This window comes from Polypterus senegalus, chromosome 2 (assembly GCF_016835505.1).
Source record: "Polypterus senegalus isolate Bchr_013 chromosome 2, ASM1683550v1, whole genome shotgun sequence".
Classification (NCBI taxonomy): domain Eukaryota; kingdom Metazoa; phylum Chordata; class Cladistia; order Polypteriformes; family Polypteridae; genus Polypterus; species Polypterus senegalus.
In genome coordinates, this window is record NC_053155.1 from 296,765,719 (window position 1) to 296,793,573 (window position 27,855).

General features: G+C 35.9%; 1 protein-coding gene across 3 annotated transcripts in view; it reads right to left on the minus strand.

Annotated features, from left to right (window-relative positions):
* LOC120524016 (periostin-like) overlaps nt 1–27,855 on the minus strand; it is a 72,908-nt gene that overhangs the window by 37,854 nt on the left and 7,199 nt on the right. For all 3 annotated transcript variants that reach the window (XM_039745816.1, XM_039745817.1, XM_039745815.1), the window contains exons 3-10: nt 21,398–21,462; nt 16,163–16,320; nt 15,335–15,499; nt 14,244–14,390; nt 10,306–10,447; nt 3,149–3,361; nt 2,338–2,472; nt 1,594–1,742 (exon numbers count right to left, since the gene is read on the minus strand). In XM_039745816.1, the coding sequence (XP_039601750.1) occupies nt 1,594–1,742; nt 2,338–2,472; nt 3,149–3,361; nt 10,306–10,447; nt 14,244–14,390; nt 15,335–15,499; nt 16,163–16,320; nt 21,398–21,462 (1,174 nt within the window). The remainder of the gene's footprint in view (nt 1–1,593; nt 1,743–2,337; nt 2,473–3,148; nt 3,362–10,305; nt 10,448–14,243; nt 14,391–15,334; nt 15,500–16,162; nt 16,321–21,397; nt 21,463–27,855) is intronic.

Sequence of the window (27,855 nt, forward strand, 5' to 3'; positions counted from 1 at the left end):
CAACCTGATAATGGACAGTTATGATTAAGCCAAAGTTTCATTTTTCCTTAAAACTGGAAATTAAATATTTTAAATTGAAAGCAGTATTATTTATTGTGACAGTTGTGTTACAGTTAATATGTGACTACAAATAAAAAACAATTTCATGTCACTTGCAGAAATTCTCAGATGATTCTGCACTTAGGGGAAGAGACCGAGAACAGGAGTCAGGTGGAGAAGTTTGTTTCTTGGTGCAAACAAAAGAATTATGTCCATATTAACATCAGCAAAACCAAGGTACTGCTTATTGACTTTCGCCGTACCAAAGAGCGTCTGTGTCTTGTTACCTACAAGTACTTGGGGGTTCACATTAATGATAGGTAAGACTGGTATAGGAACACATAGTAACTATATAGGAAAGAGCAGAGCAGGCTTTTTATCTTTAGGAGACTGCTTTGCTTCAATATAGAAACTGACAACCTTCACATCTTCTATAACTCTGATGCACAGTATGATTTTTTTATGCTCTGGTGTTTTGAACTGGTAACAGTCCCTTAAGCATGGCCCACCAAATCAGCAAGCTAATTAAAAGGGCAGGCTCAGTTATAGGACACACTCTGGTCCCCCGGAGGTCGTAGAGAAGGAGAGAATTAAAACAAAACTGAGTGTCATTATGAACAATGCTGCACATCCTCACTGACTCACTAACACTGAGAACTTTCAGCCAGCAAATCATTAAGCAGAAGTGTGTCAAGAAATGCTATGGGGGCTCCTTTATACCAACAGCAATATATTTTCATAATGCCTCACTGTGACTGTGACACCCAACTATTTTTTTTTTAATTTTTGCTTTATAGTCATTCTGGTGTGTTTTCAAATCAAAGTATGTATATTTATTTATTTAGTTAGTTAGTTATCTACATATTTATGCATTGAAAGAACTTCTGTAAAAAGCCAAATATCTCCCTGGGGACAAATTAACGTCTATCTACACTGCTATTGCAAACTTGAATCTGTCCCTCAATCTGGTAAGTGTGGCACTGTCATGGTGTCTCCATGAAGGTCGGTCTGATTGAGCTAAGGTGGATTATGAGACAGTACAACAGCGAAAATTATGCTTTTGCATAGGTTTATTTGAATCACTATCCACAACAGCTTAATGACCTTAACAATATAGGAGAACTTTTTCGTAGATTGACTATTTTTCTTGATTTAAAAAGAAGGATTGCATTTTTCAGCACATTTGTCTTCCATCATTTTCCACTGGCAGGAGGCCCCCAAGGCAGACTCAACCATTCATAGTGAATGATATCTTTAAATGGGCCCGGAAATGGCTGCAAAATTGCCCAGGAGGACTTTAAAACTGTTAGTTAATGAAAAGGTGGTCTGAACTAAGAAGCTCAGCTCGTTGGCACCCACCCTACCCAAAGATAGTGACTTAGTAATTGAAATATACAAATTACAGAAATATTTATTTTTCATTGAGTCTGCTTCTTGCTGAAATTTGTCATTTAGCAAAATCTCAAGGCCTTTAAACAAAAGATAATAACATTCCAGAAACACTTTAAATATTATTTATTAAATAAAGCTATTAGGTTCATAAAGTCTACTCACAGTGCGATAAATGAAGACTCTAAGAGTCTTTCCTCCAAGTGTTTCCAAAAGCTGCCCATTGTAGAGTCCACTCAGAACGATTTTGTTTTTCAAAATATGGTTTTGCAGAATCAGTTTAAGAACTCGTTGGTCCATACCCATTACATCATCTGCCAAAATAGAAAAATCACTAATCACAAAAATATTTTCACTCCTAGGTTGCAGAATAGTAATGACTTGACACGTAACAATGCCAAATGATTTCAGTTTATAACATATTTATTGGATTTGCAATCATGTATCAAGTACAGAATTACAGAACAATTGTTTCCATATTTCCAAGCTGGAGCACAAGCTGTTTATGTGACACAGTGAGGGTCAAATTGGGAGTCCAATATTTAAGCCAAAAGACTACACTGGATGATGGGGCTGTTTAATGAACTTCTGAAAATTGCACAAGTTTGGAATTTACTGTGCAAGCTGCATTTTTGATTGCAGAAACAATTCAACTTCTGTGCATTATATTTATTTCATTAGTTGCACTGCCAAAAACTGGAGACCACATGTCAAGCATGTTTTATTTATTCATCTGTTTGTCATTGACAAACAAGTTAGTTTTATTACTTAATGAAGCACCAACTGGGAAAATTAACTTTTCCTTTGAAATTCAACTAATGAGCTTGTGTTTTTTTTTTTATTTAGTTTTTGGAAATGCATCAGAGTTTATGAGGTATAAGATGTGATGAAAGTGAATTCATAACATACCAGAGAAAGCAGCATTTAAAGGCGCAAGGAGGGTATATTCTCCCTGTGGTCTCATAGATCCAGACAACCCCAGTTGAGCAACCAGGTCAGTAAAGGTGGTCTGCGACGAACCAGTAAGCTCCAGAACCTGTTTAGCTTAAAAATCAAAAATACAATTGCAAAGGTTTAGCTGTCAGTTTATGATAAATCTTAACATGCTCTTCAGGACATTAGCCTAGTGGATTAAAAAATGAAGAGGAAAGTACCATGTTTTCATTTTAAATATTTCACCGACACATACTGTATGCTATACTACTTGAAGTATTGAAGAAACATTGACATAGAGGTTTATTAACTCACTTAAACACGGCTATTCAATCATGAGCAATTTTTAAAAAATGTGAGAAAATGACAAAATCAGCAGATTTGGGAACTCCACCCATCCACTAAACCTATTTATCCCAGTAGAGAGTCACATTAAGCCAGGGCCCAGCCCAGCAGCATCCGACAGAAGGCTGGAATCACCTTGTTATCAGTCCATTGCAGTACATATCTCTTCATATGCCTGCATTTGTCAGCACTAGCCCAACTTTGAATCACCAAGCTATGTAACATTCATGTCTTTAGGATGCAGGAGAAAACTGAATACCGAGAGGAAGTCCACATGAACATGAAGAGAATGTCCAACTACACGCTGGCAGTGACCAGCATTTGATATCAGAATAATGAACCAGTGAAGGAGAAGCACAGCTCATTGTTAGACCATGTCTTTAGAAAATTCGAATTTAGAAAGTTAGGCTATGACGTTCATTTATAATTAATATAACCTCACCTGAATCTGGGATTAGCACTTCATCAATGAGATGAATGACTCCATTAGTGGTGACAATGTCTTTGCGTTTCACCATCTTTACTCCATTTACGGTCAGACTTTCTCCATCACATCCAATCTCAATGTTGTTGCCCTCCAGAGTCTCATAAGAAGAACCACCCATTATAGCTTCTGAGCACTGGACAGAGTTCAAAGTGTGGAAGTTCAAGACAGCTAAGAGAAAATAGTGGACATAATTAGTAATCAGGTACTTTACAAAATAGTTCTGTGCTATTTCTTCAAATAGAAATACAATTTAGCGATTTAATATAAGGATAATTATTGTTAATATGTGAAAATTAACTACCACTTGCAAAATGAAAGGAATGTTAGAAATGCAATCTTTGGTTGTTGGGCCTTCATTAGGGATGAAATTGACTGGAGATAGAGAGAGGTTAGGAGCATGCGCTGATATAGTGCATTGCTGCACCCACCACACGACAAACCAACTCAGGATCTAGATTAGGACCAAAGTGCAGCCATGCAATGGATGACACCTCAGCACCACACTAGTTCAGATGGAGTGGAACAGTGTGAGGTTTTTTATGGTGGCTGGAGTGCCTATTCTGCCACCAACCTCCAAGTTTTTCCCTGCAGGTTGGAGGGCCTACATGCAGGGATGGATGCAGATTAATTGGAAAATGAAAGAAAAACATGGGCACAAGGTGGTGAGATTAATTCTTTCTAACAGTAAGTTTTTCCTCATACAATATCCACTTAATAAACAATAAAGGGAACAAATAAATAATAAAGGGACCATCTAACACTCTAAATGTTGTTTATGATACAACATTTATAAACCGTTACAAACCCTCCACTATTCTGTTTCTTTTCTCTATATTTTGATGTGGCACTTTATGCCACTGTTCTAATGCCAAGCTGTTCTCTTGTGAATGGAAAAGTCATATTAGATAAAGAAGCATTGGAATCATGAGATAGAAAGATTCTGTAATCAGAGTGGATGGCCCAGCGCAGACTCCAGTATAGAAAACCCAGGAAGGGGCAGGCAGCCAGTTGGTTCAGGCCTACCAGACTGTGACTTTGTCTTTGACTTTCTCTTTTACATTTTTCATTTCCCCAATTGTCAACTGCCGATAGTTCATTACTTAATTAATAAACAGATATTGTTGGTTTCCATCTATTTTACATTATGTTATGTTATGTTATGTTATGTAAGGGGTCTCCAACTCTAGTCCTGGAGAGCTACTGTGGCTGCAAGTTTTCATTCTAACTCTTTTCTGAATTAGTGGCCAGTTTTTGCTGCTAATTAACTATTTCCCTTTATTTTAATTGACTTTTCTTAAGACTCTGACCACTGAATTGATTCTTTTTTCTTTAAAGGGCACCTAAATATAAATGTGATGTGAAGTGAGCCAACAGTTGACCAACTAAGTTGGGACCTCAAACTCCAGCCTTCATTCAGTTTCTTATCTTGAAGCCAATTCTCACTGCTAATTAAACCCGTTATTTAAATCCATGGCGTTCATTCTGGCATTGCAAACATTTCTAAAATTGTTGATTTTCTTTTTTAAGAGCGCGGTCAAAATGTTTTGTGGACCTGAGCAGATCAAAATTACTGCGGCCTTCACCTTTCTTGATTTTCAGTTATTGTGTGATGGACGCAGGTTGCTGTTTATGTGCTGGTTCATTTTGTGTCTTAATATTGTTTGGTTGCTAATTAAGGAAAAAAGAAACAATTAAGGGGCCTGAGTCTTAAATTCTGCATCAATTAAAATTAAGGCAAAGAATTAATGTTCATCAAAATCTGGTCACTAACTAAGAAAAGAATTAGACTGAACACCTGCAGCCATAGTAGCTCCCCAGGGCTGGAGTTGGAGACCCCTGTGTTATGTAATGTATGGGGTTTAACAAATATGTATCTTTATAAATACTAATTCTGGATTTAGTAATTGATATAATCTTTACTTGTAATTTAGGCGAGAATTTGTTCATAACACCCTGTGCCTGCGCTGAGTGAAGAGCACTCACTATACAAAAATAAGTTGTAAGTTATCACTTAAGTCATTCTTGTAATTTGCAGGACAAAACTGCAAACAGCATTTTAGGATGTAACCTCACAGGGTTATTTTAAAATGTAATTTTAATCATAGCCTTTATAAATGTTATATTACATAAAATTTTATAAAGTGTGTTGAATAACCAGCATTTTGTTTTTTAAATCATTTTTATACTTTCTCAACTTCTATTAAGGCTGTAATGTATTTCTTAAAGTATATACCACAAACCATTACACTGCTTTCTTGTCTCCACTAACATTAGCAGACGTCCTCATGTTCTTTTCTTTAAATATGCTGTCCATTATTATATTACACCCTGCTGCATACACTGCTATCTGAAGGACTGTGACGTCAGATTCAACTTGGGCCACAAGGTTCTGGGAACTTTCCTAAGTGATCCTCATGTTACTTATTTGTAAGTAATAATTTATTAGGGTTTTTTTTTCTAAATTTCCACAGAATGATGGGTAGAATATTTTCTTACTTCCAGCAAATTTTATTTTGGTAATAAACAAAGACTGAATTGTTCATAAATCCCTAATACCTTGCAGTTTCAGTAAAGAAATAATGTCTGCCAGCTGTTTAAATTCTGCTGCAGATACCAAGCTTTTTTGCAAATAATGCAAACAAGACAAGATGTTTTACATTTTATAACATTCAGGTCATACTTTCTAATAATTTGTGTGTGAAGTAAACTTATTCACGAATATAACTGTCTAATGTGCCACCCATTTAATTTTCATTTTTTTCAAGATTTGTGGTACAAAGTTAAAATTGTTTTAACACTGCTGTGTAAATAGAATTTAGATTTATTACCATGACATGCAGCAAATTTAACTTTGCTTTGTTTGGCACAATTAACTATGAGTCAAACAGCTGGCATGAGATGCAAGAAAAAGTGAGGATGTTGGCTGTTTCGTGTTTTTGGAAGTATGAACAAGACCAAAAAATAGCACTGATCACGTCTTCTTTAAAGAAGTTTGGAAAGTAGTTGAATACATTTACATCCAAAAATACATTTACATTGCAGGTAGGAAAATAACACAATAAAACAAAATATAATAAAGCAAGTGTTAAAGTTAAAGCTTTTTTTCTATAGGGCACTCAAACTCTGGAAAAAAATCAAAGTACAATGTTAGAGAAGCTCCATCAGTCTCAGCATAATATTCACATATGCTTGACAGAGCTGCTGCTTAAGTTCACATTACTCTCTTCTTTTGTTAAACCATTAATAACTTTCAATTTTCTTTATCTCTCTATAGTGTCTGTGGTGAGAATCAGTCTGCTCTCCAAAAATGAGAAAACTAAATGAGAACAAGCCATTTAGCCCAGCAAAGCTTGACAGCCCTATCTACTTAATTTGCCAATCCTATCCACCTAAATTACCTGAATAAAGTTGTAGTAAGTTACATATACAGTAGAATATGTACATTTTCGAATGCAACTGACCTGGGACTGTTAGAATTTGTACTTAATCCACTAAGTGTAAATATATTTGGTTTGAAATCCCTTTGCCTACCATCTGCCTACCATTTATAACCCAAGTGTGGCAGCCCTGTGATGAAATTCCCGTTTGGACAAGTATGCATACATGTTGTAGTTCTAAGGGGGATCCAACCTGGAGACTTTGTGTTCTGCTGGAGGTAGCTGTTAGAAAGTGTCTCCTGTTGTGTGGCTGTTCCACCTGACCCAGATGTACTTCCTGAATACAATACTGACATACCAGAAATAAGCCCAGGTCTTGTCTGGAGAGAAGAAGGAGGACAAGGAGCAGTAAAGAATGTTTGAGTTACCACTGTTTTTGTGTTCTTTTTGAATTTACAATTTGTTGGTATACTTTTGATCGCCATAACATTGTACTTTTTCGGATTAGAATTGATGTCTTGGTCATTTATGTGTGGTGACTGCTTAACAGATGTGTTTGTGAATGTTTCAGTATGTCCAAGTGATTACTTCATATTAAACTCTCAAGATGTGCTTAGATGAGGGGTATCTGATGTGAATTAAATTATGAGCTATGTCCCTTTGAGTCGATACAATAATTTCAATAAAGATCTTCTGTGGTCTCTACACTTTAAATGTTCTGAGTGTCAAATGTTCAGTTTTGCAGTTTTAGAATGATATTGCCTACAAGAATCAAAGCATCATCAGATTTGTGAATACCAAATAGTAGAAAATGCTAGCATTGGAAGTTCTTATACAATGTTGGGAATTTTCCAAGAGTAAAATAAAAATAAGAAACTACAAAAATAATAAGAAACCATACCTTTTTTGTTTGACTAATATTTAATCTAACCATTTTGTAAAAGCCACTGCTCAGTAGGTTGGTTGAGAGTCCTACAACCCTTTTGTAAAGATGTGTTTCCCAGATATTGACTTGAAATAAAATGGTGTGTGTGTGAGCATCAATGACAAAGAAAGATAAATAAAAAGAAGTGCATGCAACTTACATCAGTACTGCATCTAAATTAAACAGTAGAACCAACCACCCATCCATCCATCCATCCATCCATCCATCCGTCTTCCTAACCAACTTATTCAGAACAGAGCTATGGGATTGCTGAAGCCTATCTCAGCAATCTTTAGGTGCAAGGCAGAAACAATATCCATACAGAATGCCAGTCCATCATAGGTTGAACACCCACCTACACACACACACATGCACGCACACAGACATACATACCCACACATACACACACTAGGGCCAATTTAGTAATGCCAGTTCAAAAAACCTGCATGTCTTTGGACTGTGGGAGGAAACCAGAGCAGACTGTGGAAGCCACAAATTTTAATTTTAAGAAAACTGCAGTGGCTGGGTTCATAAGTGTAACTGTGCTTAAGAAGAAAAAAGGGATCTGAATTGAACAGAAATATTGAAAACCTGAGTGAGGGAGCAAACTCCAAGAACTATTCCAAATGTCATACAATTAAGGTAATTGAGGCATAAGATGGATGCTAATAAAGCCAAGTAGAAAAACAACATACATTGGAACAGAGCAAAATAAAGTGAAGATGTGCAGAACACCAATGTGACCAAAACTGACAGGATAATGACAAGGGCCAAAGACATATAATAACACAGATATCACATACAAGGCCTTAACACAACTAACCTGGAAAGAATGGTGAAAAATTCAATAGAAAGGAGGTAGAAGAACATAAAAGATTTTTACAACCAAAAATCTATATATATAATTCACTAAGGGCACGCAAGACAGTGAGCGCAAGCAAGACAGAGAGCCACGCCCGCCAACTCTAAGACAATGGGATATGCACGACAGAGCCCCGCCCGCCGTTTGTAACCCTCCTCCTGCATCCACCGTTGCTGTCGATGCATGTACACTGCCTGCTCATGTGCCCGCATGCAACAACTCACCAAACACAGCCTCAGTCGCTTTCATCTGTGCTACAGTCCACATGAGAAAGACACACACACAGGCGTGAGAAAGACACACACACAGGCGCACGAGAGAGACACACACACACACACAGGTGTGCGAAAGAGACACAGGCACGCACGTGCATTGTTGCAATGTTACTTTTCTTGGTTGTTTATTAAATTATGGATTTTTCAAATGTTAATTTTTTTCCCTGTGCTTAAAACTCATTAAAAAAAGTGTTTTTAGCAAGTGGTTTGTAGCACTATAGCGCAAACTCTTGCAATGTTAGTTTTCTCTGTTGTTCAAGGTTTTCTCAGTGTCATTCAATGTTGTTACATTTAGTTTACTATTACGCTGTGCATTCTATGGTATAATTAACCATATTTGTATTTAAAAACTTAAAAAAATATATATTTACATACAGTTCGTACAGTCTGGAACGGATTCATTGTATTTACATGCAGTCCTATGGGGGAAATTACTTCGGTTCACGACCAAATTGGTTTATGACCAGAGTTTTGAAATGAATTATGGTCGTGAACCGAAGTTCCACTGTATATATAATCGACCAAGTCACCCGACCATGGGGTACGCATGACAGAGCCCCGACCGCCCACTCTAACCCTCCTCCCGCGTCATGGGGAACGCACGACAGAGCCCCGTTCGCCAACTCTCACCCTCCTCCTCGCTCTCGAGGCATGCGCACTTTTTGCTCTTGTGCCCGCCCCCAACACGTCACCAAACACATCCTCACTCACTTTGGTCTGTGATACAGTCCACATGCAGCTGTAAGCCATGTTGACTGTTCACGTTGATAATTATGCGGCTTATGCTACGCCGCGGGTTGGCTAGATCATTATATTATAGTGCCTTTCTGTCACAAAGAACATCTCAAGGCACTTATGTAGAAAAACTTGCATCTGTAGCACAAACAGTTTAAGTGGGTCAAAGGTGGAAGCTAAACCAACTTAGAGTCCATTTCATTAGGAAATATAACTTAAATTACAATCATAACATGATGACAGGAAGAGCTTTGAGGAAAAAAAGAAAGGAAACCAGATGCAACAAAATGTATTGTGTATTGTGAAGGAAGAGAAATGAAGGATAACAGAAAGCAGACGTGCAGGGTAGCTAAGAAATAAACAATACACTGAGACACACCAATTTGCGGAGCCCTTCAATATTTGAACATGCTTAATACCAGAAACGGTAGATTGAAAACTTGATAAACATTCATTGGTAAGACAGAGCACAGGACAAAAAGCAAAATTGGTGTTAAGCAAACAAAGGTGTTAAGAATCTAAGTTACACCTCAATGAATGTGTGACCAGCATACAGAAGATCATGAAGGGATAATGACAAATAGAGAAAGACCAATGAAAATCAGCTCCACCAGGAAAATTGTCAGGAAAATAATTTAATGCCAAACTCTGATTACCAAGTTGAAATTTTAATTAGCAATAAGCAAGAAATGTCCTGTAAAAATACTCATATATCATAATATATAATAAAACGGTGCGTCCTTCATGGACAGGCATTAAAGACAGTGTTAAGTTTTTGAAGTGCAATTTTCACCTGGAAACTAGATCAACAGAAGGTTATTAATGTCTTTCCTTTCAGTGAATATCAGCTTTGTGGATTCACTGGGGAAAAATACATTCACTTTATTCAAACTGTGGTCAGTTTTGTTACTTAAATCAGAATAAATAGGCTGTGTTACCTTGAAGAGCCACTTTATCACTCATGATCCTTTCTAGTACAGCACGAGGAAGTTTTGCAAAAGCTTCATTAGTAGGAAGGAAAAGTGTGTAGTGACCAGGTTCCCCAAATTTGTCAATCATGTCTGAAGCAATAGCAGCAGCCTTTAAAAGGAAAAAAAAAAAATAGAAATAACACTTATTCATCAGTTCTTATTATTCAGACATGTACACCACTTATTTCTATGTTTACAGACTAACTTCCTATGTATATATTATCCTTGCAAATACATTTGTATTATATAACTTATGAGACATGCAATGTTGGGAAGCATTTTACAGGATTTGGAAAAGGGGGAAATATATGGAAGCTCTGGAAGACTTCTGACGATATTTCCTACATGCCGTTTGAAGCCCCACCCCTTGCAGCCGTCCCAGTATTTGATTTTTTGTCAACTCAAAAGTCTGAATTTGTTTTTTGTTGTTTCTTTCCAGTCTAAGCCTTTTTCACATTGATAATTGTAAATCTTTATTTTGTGTGGGTTACGTGCCCTTTATTTTGTCCAACAGATAATTGTATTAAATGGGGATTCCAACTCCATTCTGACTTGACTCCTTATCTCTTCACAATATACATAATGCATGCTATGTATACATTGTATCAATTTATTTAATTTTATCTATTTTATCAACTTTCACCAGCTGTTTTGAGGAGACATCTCATTGTACTATACCATGGTATTAAGTAATCCATTACATTATTTAAAGTACATATGACAATAAATTTGGCAGCATGTTTTGGTACTGTGTATAACTTTATGAATTCTGTGATGGGGGCACCTCCTATGCACAGCTTGCATTTTCTTTTTATATTGATGTGCTCTTGTTATTATTATTATTATTATTATTTTTTTCTCCAGCCTTTGGAGTTTTTTTTTTGTTTTTTCTGTCCACCCTGGCCATCGGACCTTACTCTAATTCTATGTTAATTAATGTTGACTTATGTTTATTTTTTATTGTATCTTCTATTTTTCTATTCATTTTGTAAAGCACTTTGAGCTACATTTTTTTGTATGAATATGTGCTATATAAATAAATGTTGATTGATTGATTGATTGATTGATTGTTTTCCTCATAGACCAAACACATTTTGTTAGATTGATTGACAGCTATATACTGTGTGTGTTGAGGGTGTAAATACGTGAGTGTGCCCCATGCTGCACAGGCATGCCAAGCATGTTTAGTTCCTATCTTTTGCCTGTTAATGCCATCTTAGACTTCAATTCAACCTAAAGTGAGTATGATTACACAAACAAGTCAGTTGTTTTCTCTTTATTATTTTTAATAGGTAATAACGAGCTAATTCAACATCTTGGCCTTTATTCAAAATAGTTAATTTTCTGATATATACTTATTCAAAATAATAATGTGATATAGGGGATTTCATAGTGACTAATGTTTAATCTGTAACATAAAACACAAATGTTCGTATTTTCTGTTTCACACAAGATATTTTCATTCATCTGCAAATCCACCCATCCATTGCAGAACCACAGGTAACACTGGACGCAATTAATTTAGCAAATTAAAGGATGTCAGGCCATTGCAGGGCATACTCAAGAAAACATACTCCGTCCTCAGAGTGCACCCATTATGAACAAAAGGAGTATATACAACCTCCACACAATTCTTAACTGGGCTGGCATTCCTTTTCTGGAGCTGCAAGGCAGCAATGCTAATCATAGTGCCACTATACTGTGCCATCTTTATGGAAACTCATACAAATGCCATGTAATTTATGCCACTTGCGTCTTTCCAATAGATGTTCTCTTCAAGTGTATGTAGTATGAATAATGCTGCACATCCTGTCTCTGACACACTAACACTGGGGACTTTCAGCCAACAAATTATTCAGCAGAAGTGTGTCAAGAAATGCTACTGGGGGTCCATTATACCAACAGCAATATGCCTGCATAATGCCTCAATGTGATTGTGACTGCCCAGTCAAAATGTTTCTTTCTTTTGTAAAATTTCTTTCTTTTTAGCAATTCTGGCATTTGTTCAGGCCATAGTGTGAGATTATATATCTCCCTATTATAAAAAAAATCTTGGCAGGGAGACCAGGGAGACAAGGCGTGATCTTTTCGGAAGACAATTTGATGTCCCGCGAGAGACACTTTAACGTCACGTGAGACAAGGCAGTGAGACAGAAGGACATCTGCTGTAGAGGCTTTTAAATGATCGACGCGCAGAACACGCACCTCGGCAGCAGGAGAACAAAGCCAGCAACCAACCCCTTTTAAGGAATAGTTTAAGTATGCAAAGAAGCACATCAAGTACATTAATTTTGTGTGTATGATAGTTCATTTAATTGAAAGGCAAAGTCTTTTTAAGCTGCAAACATTATTCTGGTCGATATTTAATATTTTTTTTTGCACAAATTCTTAAAGGGTCTATCATCTATTGTGAATTCATCTTGCCTGAAGAAGGGGCCTGAGTTGCCTCGAAATCTTGCATATTGTAATCATTTTAGTTAGCCAATAAAATGTGTCATTTTGCTTGGCTTTTCTCTACATTAAGCAGTTATGAAAATTATATGTTATATGAAATCCATTATATGATTGCCAAAGCAATCTTAGTAGATGATAATTCCATCCAAACATATTCTATATAGTGGCTATAGTTAGAGCGTGTGCCGTTAACACAGTGTATAAGAGAGTGAAATGCAGGAACACTCACACACACACACACACATCCACTGTCACACATATGGAGCCAATTGACAGTGAATTCAGCTGTCAGGAGTGCTGTTTGCCTTTGGACTTGGAACTAATCAACTGGAATTAATGAGCTAAGTCCCTGTACGAAAGCCACATGTACATGAAGAGAATATAATAATTCTTCTCAGACTGCACCCCAACCAGGAATCACCATGGTTTCTATGAGTCAACAATGATACCCCACATGTCTGGAAGCAATTTGCAAAAGTGGTCTGAACAATATTTATTATTCTATTCTTTGTATATCCAAAAGCAGTACTGTGATGATTGTCTTGCATGTTTGATAACAATAAGTGCTGGGTAAATGTGCATTTTGTATCCTGTTTAAAATTTAGAGTACATTAATGCTTGTAGGTAAAATAGAACAGTGTAGTTCAAATGGATTTTCCTACTACAGTATATTTTTGTTCATTTTAACATTAAATTTCCATAGTAATTGTTTTGATTTTGTTATTGTAGGACACTTACAAATAAAAAAATGTAAAAGACAGTCTTTTGAGATGCATTTTTAATAACTTCTGAAAAATTAATTGAATTTATTAGTTTACTATTATAAACAGTAATAAATTATACTAGCCAACCCGCGGCGTACCATACGCCACATAATCAGGCCGGTTTTTTAATGATTTTTAAGCACAGGGAGAAAATTAACATTTGAAAAATCGGTAATGTAATAGATCAGCAAGAAAAGCAACATTATAACAATGCACAGAACGAACCAACACAGTAACACAGTTTGCTATGGTGCACGCGGTCGTGCGTCGTAACCGAAAACTCGGTTTTTAAAGACTGCTTACTTCATTGTGTTTTAAACTCAGTTTTAAAGGATTGTTTTGAGGATCCCATGGAATACCCCTCGCAAACTATTTAACACGCTGCATATGGCGATTCACCTCTGTGAGAAACATGCCTCTATGAACAGTCAACGTGGCTCGGAGGTGCCAGGAGTTGGTGGGCGTGGCTCCTTCTGCGTGCGCCATAGGTGTCTTACTTGTCGGCGGCTCAGTGAGTCCACACCCTTCCGGCGTGCTTTCCATGGTTGTCTTGCCTTAGTGAATTATATATATAGAATTTACTCATAGAGAAGTCTGATCAGATGTGTCATACATTTATTGAATGTTCCACGGTGTATCAGTGCATGCTCTAAACCAACCAACCAAGCCCATCTTTATATTCCTTACCTTAAAGGATGAAACATCATCTTCAATTTCAATGTAGTCTTGAATTGTGTTACTAACAGCTGTAACCACACGATCAATCTTATGTACAACTCCATTGGTAGCAATCTGGTTGCCATGAATGATCCTGGCACAGTTGACCGTGACAATCTGGAAAGTTTAAATAAAAAATTTTAGTGCCGGTAAATTTAACATATTGCAATGCTTCCTACATGCATGGATTCTTTTTATTGCAATTTATAATTTACAGTGTCCAAAGCAGAGAATAATTGCATCCATTTTCATGCATTTCTCTATCATTTAAGCACGTGAAAGTTAATATTTAATCTATGTTTTAGTAATGCAGGGTGGTAGAAGTCAATTCATAATTTGTTTATATTATACTATAACAACATCTATTTACATTCTGTTATAGAATTATAGAAATTCAACAAGTAAAAGCAAAAATATACTAATTTCAAATACACTCTTAAAAATAGTGGTACTCTGATGGCACTATATGGTCCTTTACTGGGTGGTGAGGTTCTTTATAGAGGCATTGCTTGACAAAGTACCATTTCATACTAGGTGGGGTTCTTTGCATATGAAGTTGGTTCTTTGTGCTCTGAAAAACTCCCGAATATATAGAAACAACTGAAATCTTTAATGTATGGTAGATCACACAGCAGGACACTAACAGATGAAGAAAACCTGGACTTAGCCTGCGTTACTGTATGTATGCAGCAAGTCCTTTTGAAATCAGAACCCATTGGTATTTCGCAAATCTGTTACCATCTGTTCATGATTATTTACTGTAAGGAGATTGTTATAGATCTAAATAAATGTTCTTTCTGGAGCCTTCATGTCGATGGGTTTAATGTGAATGAAAAATGGATCCCCTATGGCATCTCTCTGAACAACCACTCTGGGACTTTGTATATGAGACAAAATAAAGTAAAATGCTAGTACCTAGTAAAAAAATGTCCATTTTTTAACAAAAAATATCACTGTACAGCTACCTGAAAGAACTTAAATTTAAATTTGAAAACCAAAATTATGCTCTTAATTAAAACAAAAAAAAAATTTCATCCTTAGTGGAAAATTTTATAACCTACCCCATTAGAATAATGATTAATCAGAAGGCCCAGCTTGTTGTACATTGACTCCAAAGTCATTCCATTCTTCAGATCTTTGGTCAGTAATCTCTTGTTCACCATGTGGTAGTGCAGAGCATTATATAATTCAATGTTGACATTGCTGACCAAGGCACTCCTAACCTCCTGGAAAAGAAATGTGTAGGAAATAGAAAACATTAAAAACACAATTCCTCTTCTGTCTTTTCCAAAAGATGTAAACTGCTTTTGATCAATATCATATTAAGTTCTTTATTTATGAATGTGTGTTTCAACTTTTTTTTGGTGTTACAAATTCAGATTCATCCCACTACTCATTTTGTCCTTTCCTATTCAGTAGTTATGCCCATTTGGAAAGTGTATTGAAGAAGGAAATAATAATAAATAGGAATAGGAAAAAGCAATAATATACCGTGTAAGAAACATATTAATACTTTGTTCACAAAACTATTGGTATATAACAAATAATAAACAATAATATTAATTAACACCTACACCTTTAGCTTTTGTTGGTATCTGTCACCTCTATCTGCCTCTAATCTTTTTCCAGTGTAAATGTTACCTTAATACAATAAGAACATAATGTATATATTAGTTTTTATTTCATTGTAATGTTGTCGCATCTTCAAGAGCTTGGAACAGATCCAAACCCCACAGTCCCCTATCTATGCAGTTTTGTTGAAATGCTTTATTATATTCTGTCAGAATTTAATTTCTTGCAATTTACCAGCACACTTTCTGATTTAGATCATTCATTTTTCAGTTTCAAAAAATATTTTAAAAAGTAAATGACTTAAGCAGCATACTCACTGGATCCAAGAGACTCCAAGCCTCATCACTTGGTGCAAAGAAAGTGAAAGATCCTCGACCTTCAATTTCCTCCCTCAGTTTTGATTGATCAGTGTAATCTTGGGTCAATAATGCGTTCACAATTCCCAGTGTTCCATAAACATTGTCAATTGGAGCCACTATAAAGTAAAAAGAAAATGCGTGCTTTAGATCTGTTTTTTGAAGCTGTGATCATTTAGCATGTCTTTATTTTTGGCCAATATTGCACATCTTCACTCTATGACACACTACCATTAAGTACTTTTAGCCAACAAATTCTTCAACAGAAGTTTGGCAGTAAACACAATTGGAGATCCTTTATGCATAAGGCAATACGCCTTTACAATGCCTCACTCATATTATTAGCTAGGTCAGAATTAGTTTTCTTCTTTTTTCTAATTCTTGTGTGTGTTCGATGGGGCTGTTGTTCTTTCTTACAATATTTCTTCAGCTTCTATAAAAAGCTAAATTTCCCCTTGGGGCAAATAACGTACTACCTATTTATCCCCCCCTTTTATTCCATCCATGCATTTTCTAATCCTATTCCGATTGTGTGCCATTCCATTTGAGAGAATGCCATCTCACACTGAGGCTATTCAGGTTCAGTAAATAACCTAAATTTCACATCTATGGCATTTGGGAGAAGGCATAATGCTCCTAGAGAAAAGCCTCTGCAGATGTAGGGTATCTAAATATGGATTTTGAAGTTAAATAGTTTAACTTGACAGCAGACAGATCTCAAGAAAAAGGTGTCATTTCACTGTATCTGTTGAAATATAAATTGCAAAAAAAACTCTTGCAAGATACAATGTATTACAATTTTCATTCAAAAAGGTAAACTTAATTTTAGATAGCACATTTCTATCTATCTATCTATCTATCTATCTATCTATCTATCTATCTATCTATCTATCTATCTATCTATCTATCTATCTATCTATCTATCTAATGGAATAAATAGGTTTAGAAATTCGGCGGGGTACAAAATAATTAATATATTAATAAACCCTAAATACTGTGGGTTATTAATGGAATGTGTTAGTTGGATTCTTCAATGTTATATTCCTAGGGTTAGGGAAGTGTTTTCTTTGGTAGCTTTGTTTCTTCAAATAGTTATTCTGTTAAAATAATATATTTTAGTCCATAGTGAACCAAGATTCATTGCTGAATGCCCCATTATGGGCTGGAGGCCATAACATAGATTTGAACTTCTCTTTTTCTAACAACTGTTAGCCCCAGAGGATTATTCTCCTTAACATCTGATTTGAATGACATTTTGTCTTCTCTGTTACCACCAGGACTTAGCTTAATATTATGCAATTCCCTTTATTTATATTGCTAATATTTGGAGCTTTAAACCCTTATTTAAAATGTATGTATAATGACTATTTTAGATTTGCAAAGAAGAAATTTACCATTTAATTACATTTAAAGTTTTTACTCAATGAATTTCTTCTTCACCATATTAATGACGACATTTATTTATATAGCATATTTTCATACAGTATAGACAATGCAGCTCAAAGTGCTTTACAAGTCAATGAATAATATAATATATAATATAATATATATATATATATAAATCAATATGTGATGGTTAAATAATATATATTTTATTATTCTGTATATATTATTTGTAACTAAACATTTACTAATTATAGCTTTTGATGGTGTTGTAGCAATCTGCGCATCTTTTCTTATGCAGGAATATACACTTAGGGCCAGCTGGATAGCTCTGTATAAATATCAGAAGTGTACACAAATTGCAGGGTAATGAAGACATCTGATGAGGCACCGTGGAATGGACAAAACATGAAGGGTGCGTGTAGAGCGGATATTCTCTGCAACAGGTCATTTAATAGAAAACCAGACACATACTTGGATAAAAATATCTGTGGATTGTTTATGGTGTCAACATAAAGATTAAATCTGTACTTACTGGTTTCCTGTAGCATTTGTCAAGGAAACTCTTTAATTTGCCTGCACATGCCTTTGTAATGTATATGACTATATAATTGTTTCTCTAAACAAAGCAGATAATCTTGTTAGCTAAGAGCATTTATCTTTTAGTAACCTTATACATACATTTACATTTATTTATATTTGACAGAAGTACAATTCTTGGGATTCCAAACTGAAGAAGTGATTTTGTGACCCTATGTATGGTTAGTTCAGGGAAGAAACATGCAAGGCAGGAATCCCAAACTCTACTCAGTGGAGTGCAAATGTACCAAATCTGTACGCTGTGACTGACCAAATGTACTCTGCTGACAACCAGGATTTCATTAGCAGTATCTTTTAAAACTAAACTCAATAACACAAAACAGAAAGCAAAATCAGCTTTTCCAAATTGATAAACAGCTCACAAAAGAGAAATGAAAATAATAATCAAAGGAAATAAATATGAAGTGCACTCTGTACAGTATTTATCCTTCCATTATCCAACACGCTATATCCTAACTACAAGGTCACAGGGTCTGCTGGAGCCAATCCCAGCCAACACAGGGTACAAGGCAGGGAACAAACCATGGGCAGGACGCCAGCCCACCGCAGGGCACACACACACACCAAGCAGACACTAGGGGCAATTTAGAATCACCAATGCACCTAACCTGCATGTCTTTGGACTGTGGGAGGAAACCCACGCAGACACGGGGAGAACATGCAAACTCCACACAGGGAGGACCCGGGAAGTGAACCCAGGTCTCCTAACTGCGAGGCAGCAGCACTACTACTGCACCACCATGCCGTCCATACAGTATTTATGATACAGAAAATTTTAATACAGATGTAATCTACAAATTGTTTTATTCGATATTTTATTCATTTTCTTTTACAACTCCTTTGCCTCCTTAGGCATAAACATAATCATTCATTGCAGGTTAATTGCAGATATGTACTGTAGAACATAAGAGTGACTCATTTGCAGTACTGGTGCTGTTGGTTTAGATATTTTTTTAATCGGACAGACAGCATTTTGTTTGTACTGAGACCTCATAAATTCCTCATCATTAACGGAACTCCAGTGGAAAGTATCCTGACACAGAACATTACATCCTGGTTTGGAAACTGCTGTGTTCAGGACTGTAGCCTAGGCTGGTGCAGGTCAGCTCTACCCTCTCTGCAGGACATTTACACCAGAAGATGCAGGACCAGAGCTCGCAGGATTATCAAAGACTCATCTCATCCCAGCAATAGCCTGTTTAATTTGTTTGTATGTAGCATCCTGGCCATGACAGAGAAACTCAGAAGGAGTTTCTATCTTCAAGCCATAAGACTGTTAAATCAGAACATGTCATCTCATCCATGACCCTCCACATACTTAGACTGGACTATAATTGTACCATGCTGTCTACCCTTACTTTGTTACCCTTACTATGCACCTGCCTAACATTGGTTTTTCACAATGATCACTGCACTATTGCAAGTTAACACTTAATTCTACATTATTTCACTTAATTTTACTTTATTTATCGATGTCCTATTATATTGTTATCTTTCAATCTAGGACTTTTCCTTAATCTAACTGATATTCTTCTAACTTTGCACAGTTTTGATGAGTGGATCCTATCTAACTATGCATGTGACAAACAAAGAAACCTGAAATCTTGAAATCATGGCACCTGTTACTCAAGGTGTGCCACAAGGGTCACTTATAGGGCCTTCACTGTTTAATTTTTTTATTTGCTTCCTTCATGTTATATTATTTTTTCACATGGCCTGGACTATCACTGTTATGCTGATGTTATCCAGATATAAGTAAAAACATCCACATTTCTTCTACCTCCTGCTCTTTTTTCCTGCTTGCATGAGGTCAGGTTATGGCTGACATCTATTTTTTTTTTTAATTAAACAGAAGAAAAAACTTTTTATTGCAAATAAGTCTCAGTTGGCTATGATGGATCATTTAACATTAATAGTTGATGGCATCTCTCTCTAGGCTTGAGCTATAGTTGGATGTTTGGTGTTACATTTGACTCTCTTTTGTCGTTTGATCCCGATTTTAGGAACTTAGTGAAAATTTAATTTTATCATCTAAGAAATTTAGCCCGACATTGACCACTTTTGACTTTGATGTGCTGTATGCTGAATGTTAAGCTCATGATTCTATTACATCTATCCTTGGAGTACTATAATGCCTTATTGCATGGTCCTCTGAAGTCTGTTTTAAACAAAGTGCAGTATGTTCAGAACTCCACTGCTAGGGTCCTAACTTACACCAAGCCCTGGGAACATATTACATCATCTTTGATTGAACTACATATCCTCCCAATTGAATCTTGCATCTCTTATAAAATATTTCTAACTTACAAGACCTTATATGAACATGCTCCATCTTATGTCTCTAATCTTCTACACCTGCCCACCAACTCTGATCCTCCAAAGTTGGTCTTCTACTTACCATTCCTAGGACTAAGAAGAGCACTATGGATGATAGAGCCTTCTGTGTCTCAGTCCAACCTTATGGAATGCTCTTTCTTGGAAGCTTTGAGAAGTCAAGGTTTTAAAAATAGACTTAAAACATATCAGTTAAATCTTTTGTTTAATTGGTTTTGTTATCCTTCTCTGCTATTCCTTTATACATTTTAAGCTATTTTTGTTATGCTTTGTACTTAGGAGTCCTTAGGCTGTGAAAGGGGTATTTTAAATAAAATGCATTATTGGTATTAGCCAAACATCCTTGCAAATGTGAAGAAACTAGGGCAAATGTTATCACGTAACCCCAGACTTAGCAGGTGAACGATGACAGCAATAACCAGCATTTACCTTGTACCAAAATTCAGGTTTAATTTGCTTTGCTATAGCTTAACTTGTGCCCTCCAGGAGTTTTACTTTCATTAGGAATGCTGTCAACTGGAGCTTTTGTTTTTTCTCACCTTCTTTATCAACTGATCATTTCACAATTATGTTAGCTGTCTTATACTGTCATGATTTTTATGTTATCCAAATTAAATTTGCTCCATTTTACAGCCGTGTTTAAAGTAATTTGTATTGTTATATATACTGTATATATGATGTTGTTTGCACTGTTGTTGTAAACTTCTTGCAGCACCCTCATACGGTACTCAATAACAGGAACACAAAAATAATTTGAATTGAACTAAACTGAATTCATTACACTCAGCAACCTCATTCAATTTAATATTTATGAAACATTGTTCACAGATTCATCTTTACCAAAGTTCTTTTCCACCAATAGACTGTAATAATAAATACCTGCAGGACATCCAGGCATCCCATCAAGTTTCATGTAGCCAGGGCAGCATTCATACAGGACTGTTCTGTGCAAAAAATATCATTGAAAAGGAAGATTAGAGACTTTTTTTTTTTCAAAAGAACAAGTCAGCATTATAAAGGATTTTTTTGGAGAAACATTAATATTTATTAACATTTGTACTTCATACATCGCTAATCAGTTTATTAAATCTGAAAGAACTGACACAGTAACTTTGACAAACAAAGTTTACAGACGATTTTCATGTCAAGGTTAAGCAAATCCTATGTTGGTGGTATTTTCACCTTGATACTGCTACATTAGCCCTTCACATGTCAAGGTAGCTTTTCCGTTTTTATTCCACATTCTGCCCCATGGCTGAATTTCATTTAACCATATACCATTACTTTTCTGAATCCATTTATTCCTGTTCAGCCTAATACAGAGTTGGAAGCTATTGGGAACGGCACCAGTCCACTGCAGAGTGATGGTACGGACTTTTGCATTAGCTGGGGATGACGTCATCACTGAATGAGCGGCAGTATGAAATGGCATTTTATTATCGTGGCCAAGGTAGGCAAAGTAGGATACTGAGATACCCTAGAGACCAATGAAATTAGCAAAAATCTTTTGGGTCAGCACTGGCAAGCACCATGTAGCACTACAGTATTTTAAGTGCAAATTATAGCATACCTATTGATTCTATTCAAGGGTTTTAATTACAGAAATATTTTTTTAAAATACTTATCAGTATGTTATTTTAGTATTATTCAGTGGGCGACACAGTCACACAGTGGTTAGTGAAGTTTCTTGACTTTAGATCCCTGGATTTAAATCCCAACCAAATCATTATCTGTGTGATGTTCTGCTTATGTCTGCATGAATCTCCAATTGCTTAATACATCTGAAAGACATGCAGGTTAGGTTGACTTGTAACCCTAAATGAGGCTGATACTTGGTGAGAGTGGATATGTGTAAATGTGTGTTCCAAAATGGACTTTCAGTCCTTCCATTGCACTTAGTACTTCCAGGAAAAACACTGGCTCCCCACAGCCCAGGACTGACCTAAGGTTGTCAGAAAATTTAATTTTATGTAGCGTTGAAGCATATGATTTTACTTTGACTTTAAAGGAAAACGTGAGTAGACATATTTTTCAATATTTGCGTACAATTCATACAGCAAAAATACTACAATAAACAAATCAAATGACAACAGAATTTCTACTTTTTTGTATTGATTTTATTATAATCATTCCATACAGATATATCAATTTTTACAAAAAGTAGGATTGAAAACAAAACAAAACCCAACCCCCACCACTGAGAGAGAGAGCATGGCCATCGGAGTAAAACTTAAAGCTGGTCAAAAAAACATAAACTGACGAGTTTAATAGGCAGATAAAAAAAAGGAAGAAAAAAAAAAGAAATGCAAAGAGAATTATTTCCTCAGTGTTTTAATAGCTTATTCTAAAATATTATTGATTAGATCCTGCCAGGTTTTGAAAAAGTTCTGCACAGATCCTCTAATTGAGAATTAATTTTTTTTCCAATTTCAAATGGTATAAAACATCAGTTACCCACTGACTTAAAAGAGGAGAGTTAGGATTCTTCCAGTTTAGCAAAATAAGTCTGTGTGCCAATAGTGTAGTGAAGGCACTCACAGTTTGTTTGTCCTTCTCCGCTTTAAGCCCACCTGGAAGAACCCCAAACACAGCTGTTAATGGCTTGGGAGGGATGGTGACACTTCTATTCTTCAGTTGCTAAATGCCTCCTTTTCAAGGTGTAACTTGTTTCAGATTTTTTTAAATTCAAGATATCCAAACATCTTATACTGTTCCAGTTTGGACAATATTTACATAGGTCTTTTAATATACACTCTGTAAATAGTATGGTATTACTGAATCAATATACATTTTCCTTCAGCATCCAAAACCTCTTCACCAATGTTGCTCTAAATTTTACCTTTTAGTGCTGAGGTATTCTCATTGTATCTTTAAGAATAATTCTGCTGGTCTTTTACAGCACCAGTTTGTGCTTGGTGTGTGAGTGTGGGTGTGTGTGTCCTGCGGTGGGTTGGCGCCCTGCCCGGGATTGGTTCCTGCCTTGCATCCTGTGTTGGCTCCAGCAGACCCCCGTGACCCTGTGTTTGGATTCAATGGGTTGGAAAATGGATGGATGGATGAATAGAGGACAATTAACCATACTGGACCTACACAATATACTCACGTATAAGTCAGGTCTTGAAATCCGAAAAATCGATCATTAAATCAGACCTGACATACTCCCGTTCAAAAATATGAAGCTTATTTTTTTATCTTCTTGCTTTCTTCAATCTCGCACCAGTTTCCCAGACACATTGAATTTCTTTTGCCACTTCAATGATTCTTGGAATGTGTTTCTGTCTTAAACAGTTTGTTTGAAATACATTTTTGAAATCTGCTCTTTCATTTTGAATAGCCCTGTATATTTCTGCAGCACTGTATATCTCTGAAATGAATGCATGTTACCTAACATATGTAATAGCACTAAAGACCTAGATAAGCAACAATGCACTTATTTTACATGTGTCCCTTCTTATACATGGTTCAACCGGTATCTTCCAAAGACATATTTTGGGAGTGATTGTTCCATGCTGGATGTGTGTCCATGAAAGCATCAGGTAGTGCAAGGAGTCTAAGTTCTTACTTTACTTCTAACTTTAAGTCTCTACCCAAAACTCTTCTTTAAGTGCTTCAATATCAAAATATCAGCTTCAAAATGAAAGTTGGACAATAGATAATTCACAAAATAAACAAGCACTAAGACACATATCTCTAGAAATGCACACAAGAAAGAAAATAACAAAGGGAAAAAAAGAAAACAACGAATTTCTACAGCTCCTCTGGGTGTTCCTATGCAAATTATTCTCTAGCTATCTGATGGGATGGCTTACATTTTCTCCTGCATCACCATCCATCTTTTTCTCTGTCAACCTTGGTGTTTCTTTCTTTAATCAATAAGCCATCTCCTCAGTTCTCACCCTGACTTCAGATTCAACCCTTAAGTCCATTGTCATTTCTTGTACCTGGGACAGAAATTTTTTCCATGTTCAAGATAAGGCCCTCTGTAGCTCCAAGTCCACCATAATAGTAGCACGTTTTGTACCTGCACTACTAAATAAACTTGTAAAGCTTCAGACCTTTAGATAGTTTCAGAGTTGCCTATTATCTTGAAAGATCACCATGATTCCAGCACCTAGTCTTGGGGCATTCTAACAACATCACAGGATAGTACCAGGCACTTGTTAGTTTTCCAATGCCTCAATTATAGAGAGACAGTGTGCTCAACCAGGGGGTCTTGTAACCTCCAGGCCAGGCTTCCATCACCTGCTGGCAAAACATATTCCATCATGACAGGGTAGCTGAAATTTTAGCATCATGTTTTGTAGTAGAATGCAGAAATGGTTTCTGAAGCTCTTTCTTATGGAGTTCGACTCTTAGCTTTTGCCATTTCCTTGTCATCTGGGAATCTCCTTTTCAAAATATATGCACATAAGCACTTGAATATAAAAGCTATGACTAAAGATACAATATCAAATTTTATATAAAACTATTGTATTTTCTGAAATGAGAATAGAGAGATCTTGAATATTGTAATTAAATTACAAGCTTCCTACCGAATCTATCAAATATTATCTTATTCATTCTCACACTCATTTTTCAGACTTTCTTATACCAGTACAGGGTTATAAGTCAAATACTAACTACCATTTCCCTAATTTATTATTTTTATTATGAAATAACTGTAGGTTTAATGTACCTTCAAATTACCAATGCATATGGCTAAGCTGTCAAATGACACAATTTGCAGATTCCCTCAGGATAAAAATGTCTACCTACTCACCCACCTACCTACGAGTACAGCATTGTTCCACTTCCTTAAAAATGGAGTAATATCTATGATGAATGTTTATGAATTGTTTTTCATTAATAGGTTCTCTTCGCATAAATACCAACCTTTAATATTTGTCTTCTAAAAAAACATTTTGTTTCATTTACTTAAGCAGTAAATATATAAAGTGGTAGAGAATTTCAAAAATTACATGATTATTTCCATTTTTTCTCAACCTTCTTAGAGTCACAAGAGCTAGAGCATATCTTCGAAATATTGGGTGTGAGGCTGAAACCTACCCTGGGCAGGATACCACTCCATCACAGGATGAGCTGGCAAACACACCCATTCATACTGGGAATATGTGATGTTACTGAATCAGCCAGACAGAAAAGTGTTTAGAAAATAGAAGGCACCGCTCAAAATCAAATATATTATAAAGTGCAATTATTGCAGGATACTTTTAAAGCTAACACCATGTATATATCAAAAGTTGGAAAAAAGAGAACTTAAACAGACAAGCATTTTGAGGAGACACTGCTTTTTGCAAATTAAGAAAAAATATATCAGCTATCAATGCAAATCAGAAATGTGATGTTTTAAACACTGAGGTAATTATTTTCCAAGCAAACATGCAAAACTTTCCACTTTCTTCATGCTATGTGTTAAATCATCTGTACTTATAAGGCAAATGAATAGGTTGTGTGTGCACAAGACTTCAGCAGCTGCCAGCACATGGGATGGATGTAAGTCTTAAACTCATGTAAAGCCAATTATCCCAACTGGCAGGAAACCAACAAACATAAGTCAGTGTTTCCTTCGCCAAGAGAATGACAGCCTGAAGACCCCAGGGTTATCATATTTAGTTCAGTATGGCGAATGTTTCCTCTTAGGGGCCTCCTGGGACACAAGCCCAGCCAAGCTTCCATGTGAGCAACCAATTCCATATGCTGCTTTTGTGTAAATTGCAACTGGAGTGGCATTATGCCAAAAGCTGAGACTCAGTGGGGGACTTAAAAGAAACTGAAAAAAAATCAGTCTTGTTCTAAAATCTCACATGGAAGAAAATATAATATAAATGTTTTAAATAAACATTAATTAAGAGGATAGTTCAATAGCTCACATCTAATAAAAGAATTAAGTAAATAATTAAATTGGTAATGTCCCTTTTTCTGAGTATGTATTGTTAAGTGAAAGTGAACTCCATATGTATTCATAAAAGATATGATGACATAACTTAAAACTTAAAAATTTCTTTATACCAAATGCTTCTTACAGTATATGTATAGTTGACACTAAATTGCATTTACTCTATTGCAAAACAGTGTAACAATGCTGTCAAATTCATTGACATATTTATAACTAGAAGCTCCAGATATTCCTTTGTAATAAAAGACAATTGTTTGTCACTGCACTTCTTTTACCACTAAAAAAACTTTAAGCAATCTTTAAATTGTAAAAACTCTTCAAAAATCAATTACAAAGCACAGATTTCTGTAATCGTGTTAACAACATGTTAAATGTTAGACAGTTATCTGTATTGCAGAAAATCGATTCATATTTTTCATGATTTGCTTATTGTATATTTACCTTACTACTCACTGTTAGTCTTCTATAAAATCTGCACTAAAATATAATCTATATAACTACCTTCCAGTAAAAACCAAATAATAAGTCAGCATAATTTCTTAAAACATAAAAAATAATAAGAAATGTTAATGTTTTGTGGACACAGTATAATGATAGTTATGCGACTGAAAAGGTGCCCTAACCCAGCAGCCACACCACATGCACTTCAGAAGAGGTCATCCGCCTGAAGCTAAGCATGTTCAGGCCCAGCCAGTACTTGAATGGGAGACCATCTAGAAAAAGCTTGGGTTGTTGCTGGAAGAGGTGTTGGTGAGGCCAGCAGGGGGCGCTTAACCTGTGGTCTGAATGTGGATCCCAATGCCCCAGTGCAGTGATAGGAACACTGTGTTGAAAAAATGGCACCATCCTTCAGATGAGAAGTAACATCAAGGTCCCGACTCTCTATGGTCATAAAAGATCCTAGGGCATCCTTCATAAAGAATAGGGTGGCTAAGCTACCCACCACGGCTAGTCATTCTGGCCCTCTAAATCATTCCCTGTCTCTAACTGGCACCACCTAACAGCTAATGTGTGGTGAGTATAATGATGCAAAATGGCTGCCATCGCATTTTCCAGGTGGATGCTGTACGTTAGTGGTGCTTGAAGTGGCTCCTCCCTCATTATGCAAAGTGCTTTAAATAGAAAGAAAAGTGCTATGTAAATGTAAAGAATTGTTATTATTATTATTATTATTATTAATTTTTGGGGTAGTTGGTCAGTTTACTTCAAGAGCCTAATGTTGTTGCATTTATCAAAAGAACATTCCAGATGTAAACTGTTAATGTAACACATTATATTTGTGCTTTAAAATAAACAGAATTTCCACTTTGCCCCATAAAGCAGGTTAATAGCCTGTAATCCAATCACAAAGTTTTGCTAGACCACCACTGAATAAGGCATTACAACCTTGTATAAAGTCATTATTGCTGGTATCCTTCACCATGACCGACTATTCCTTTAA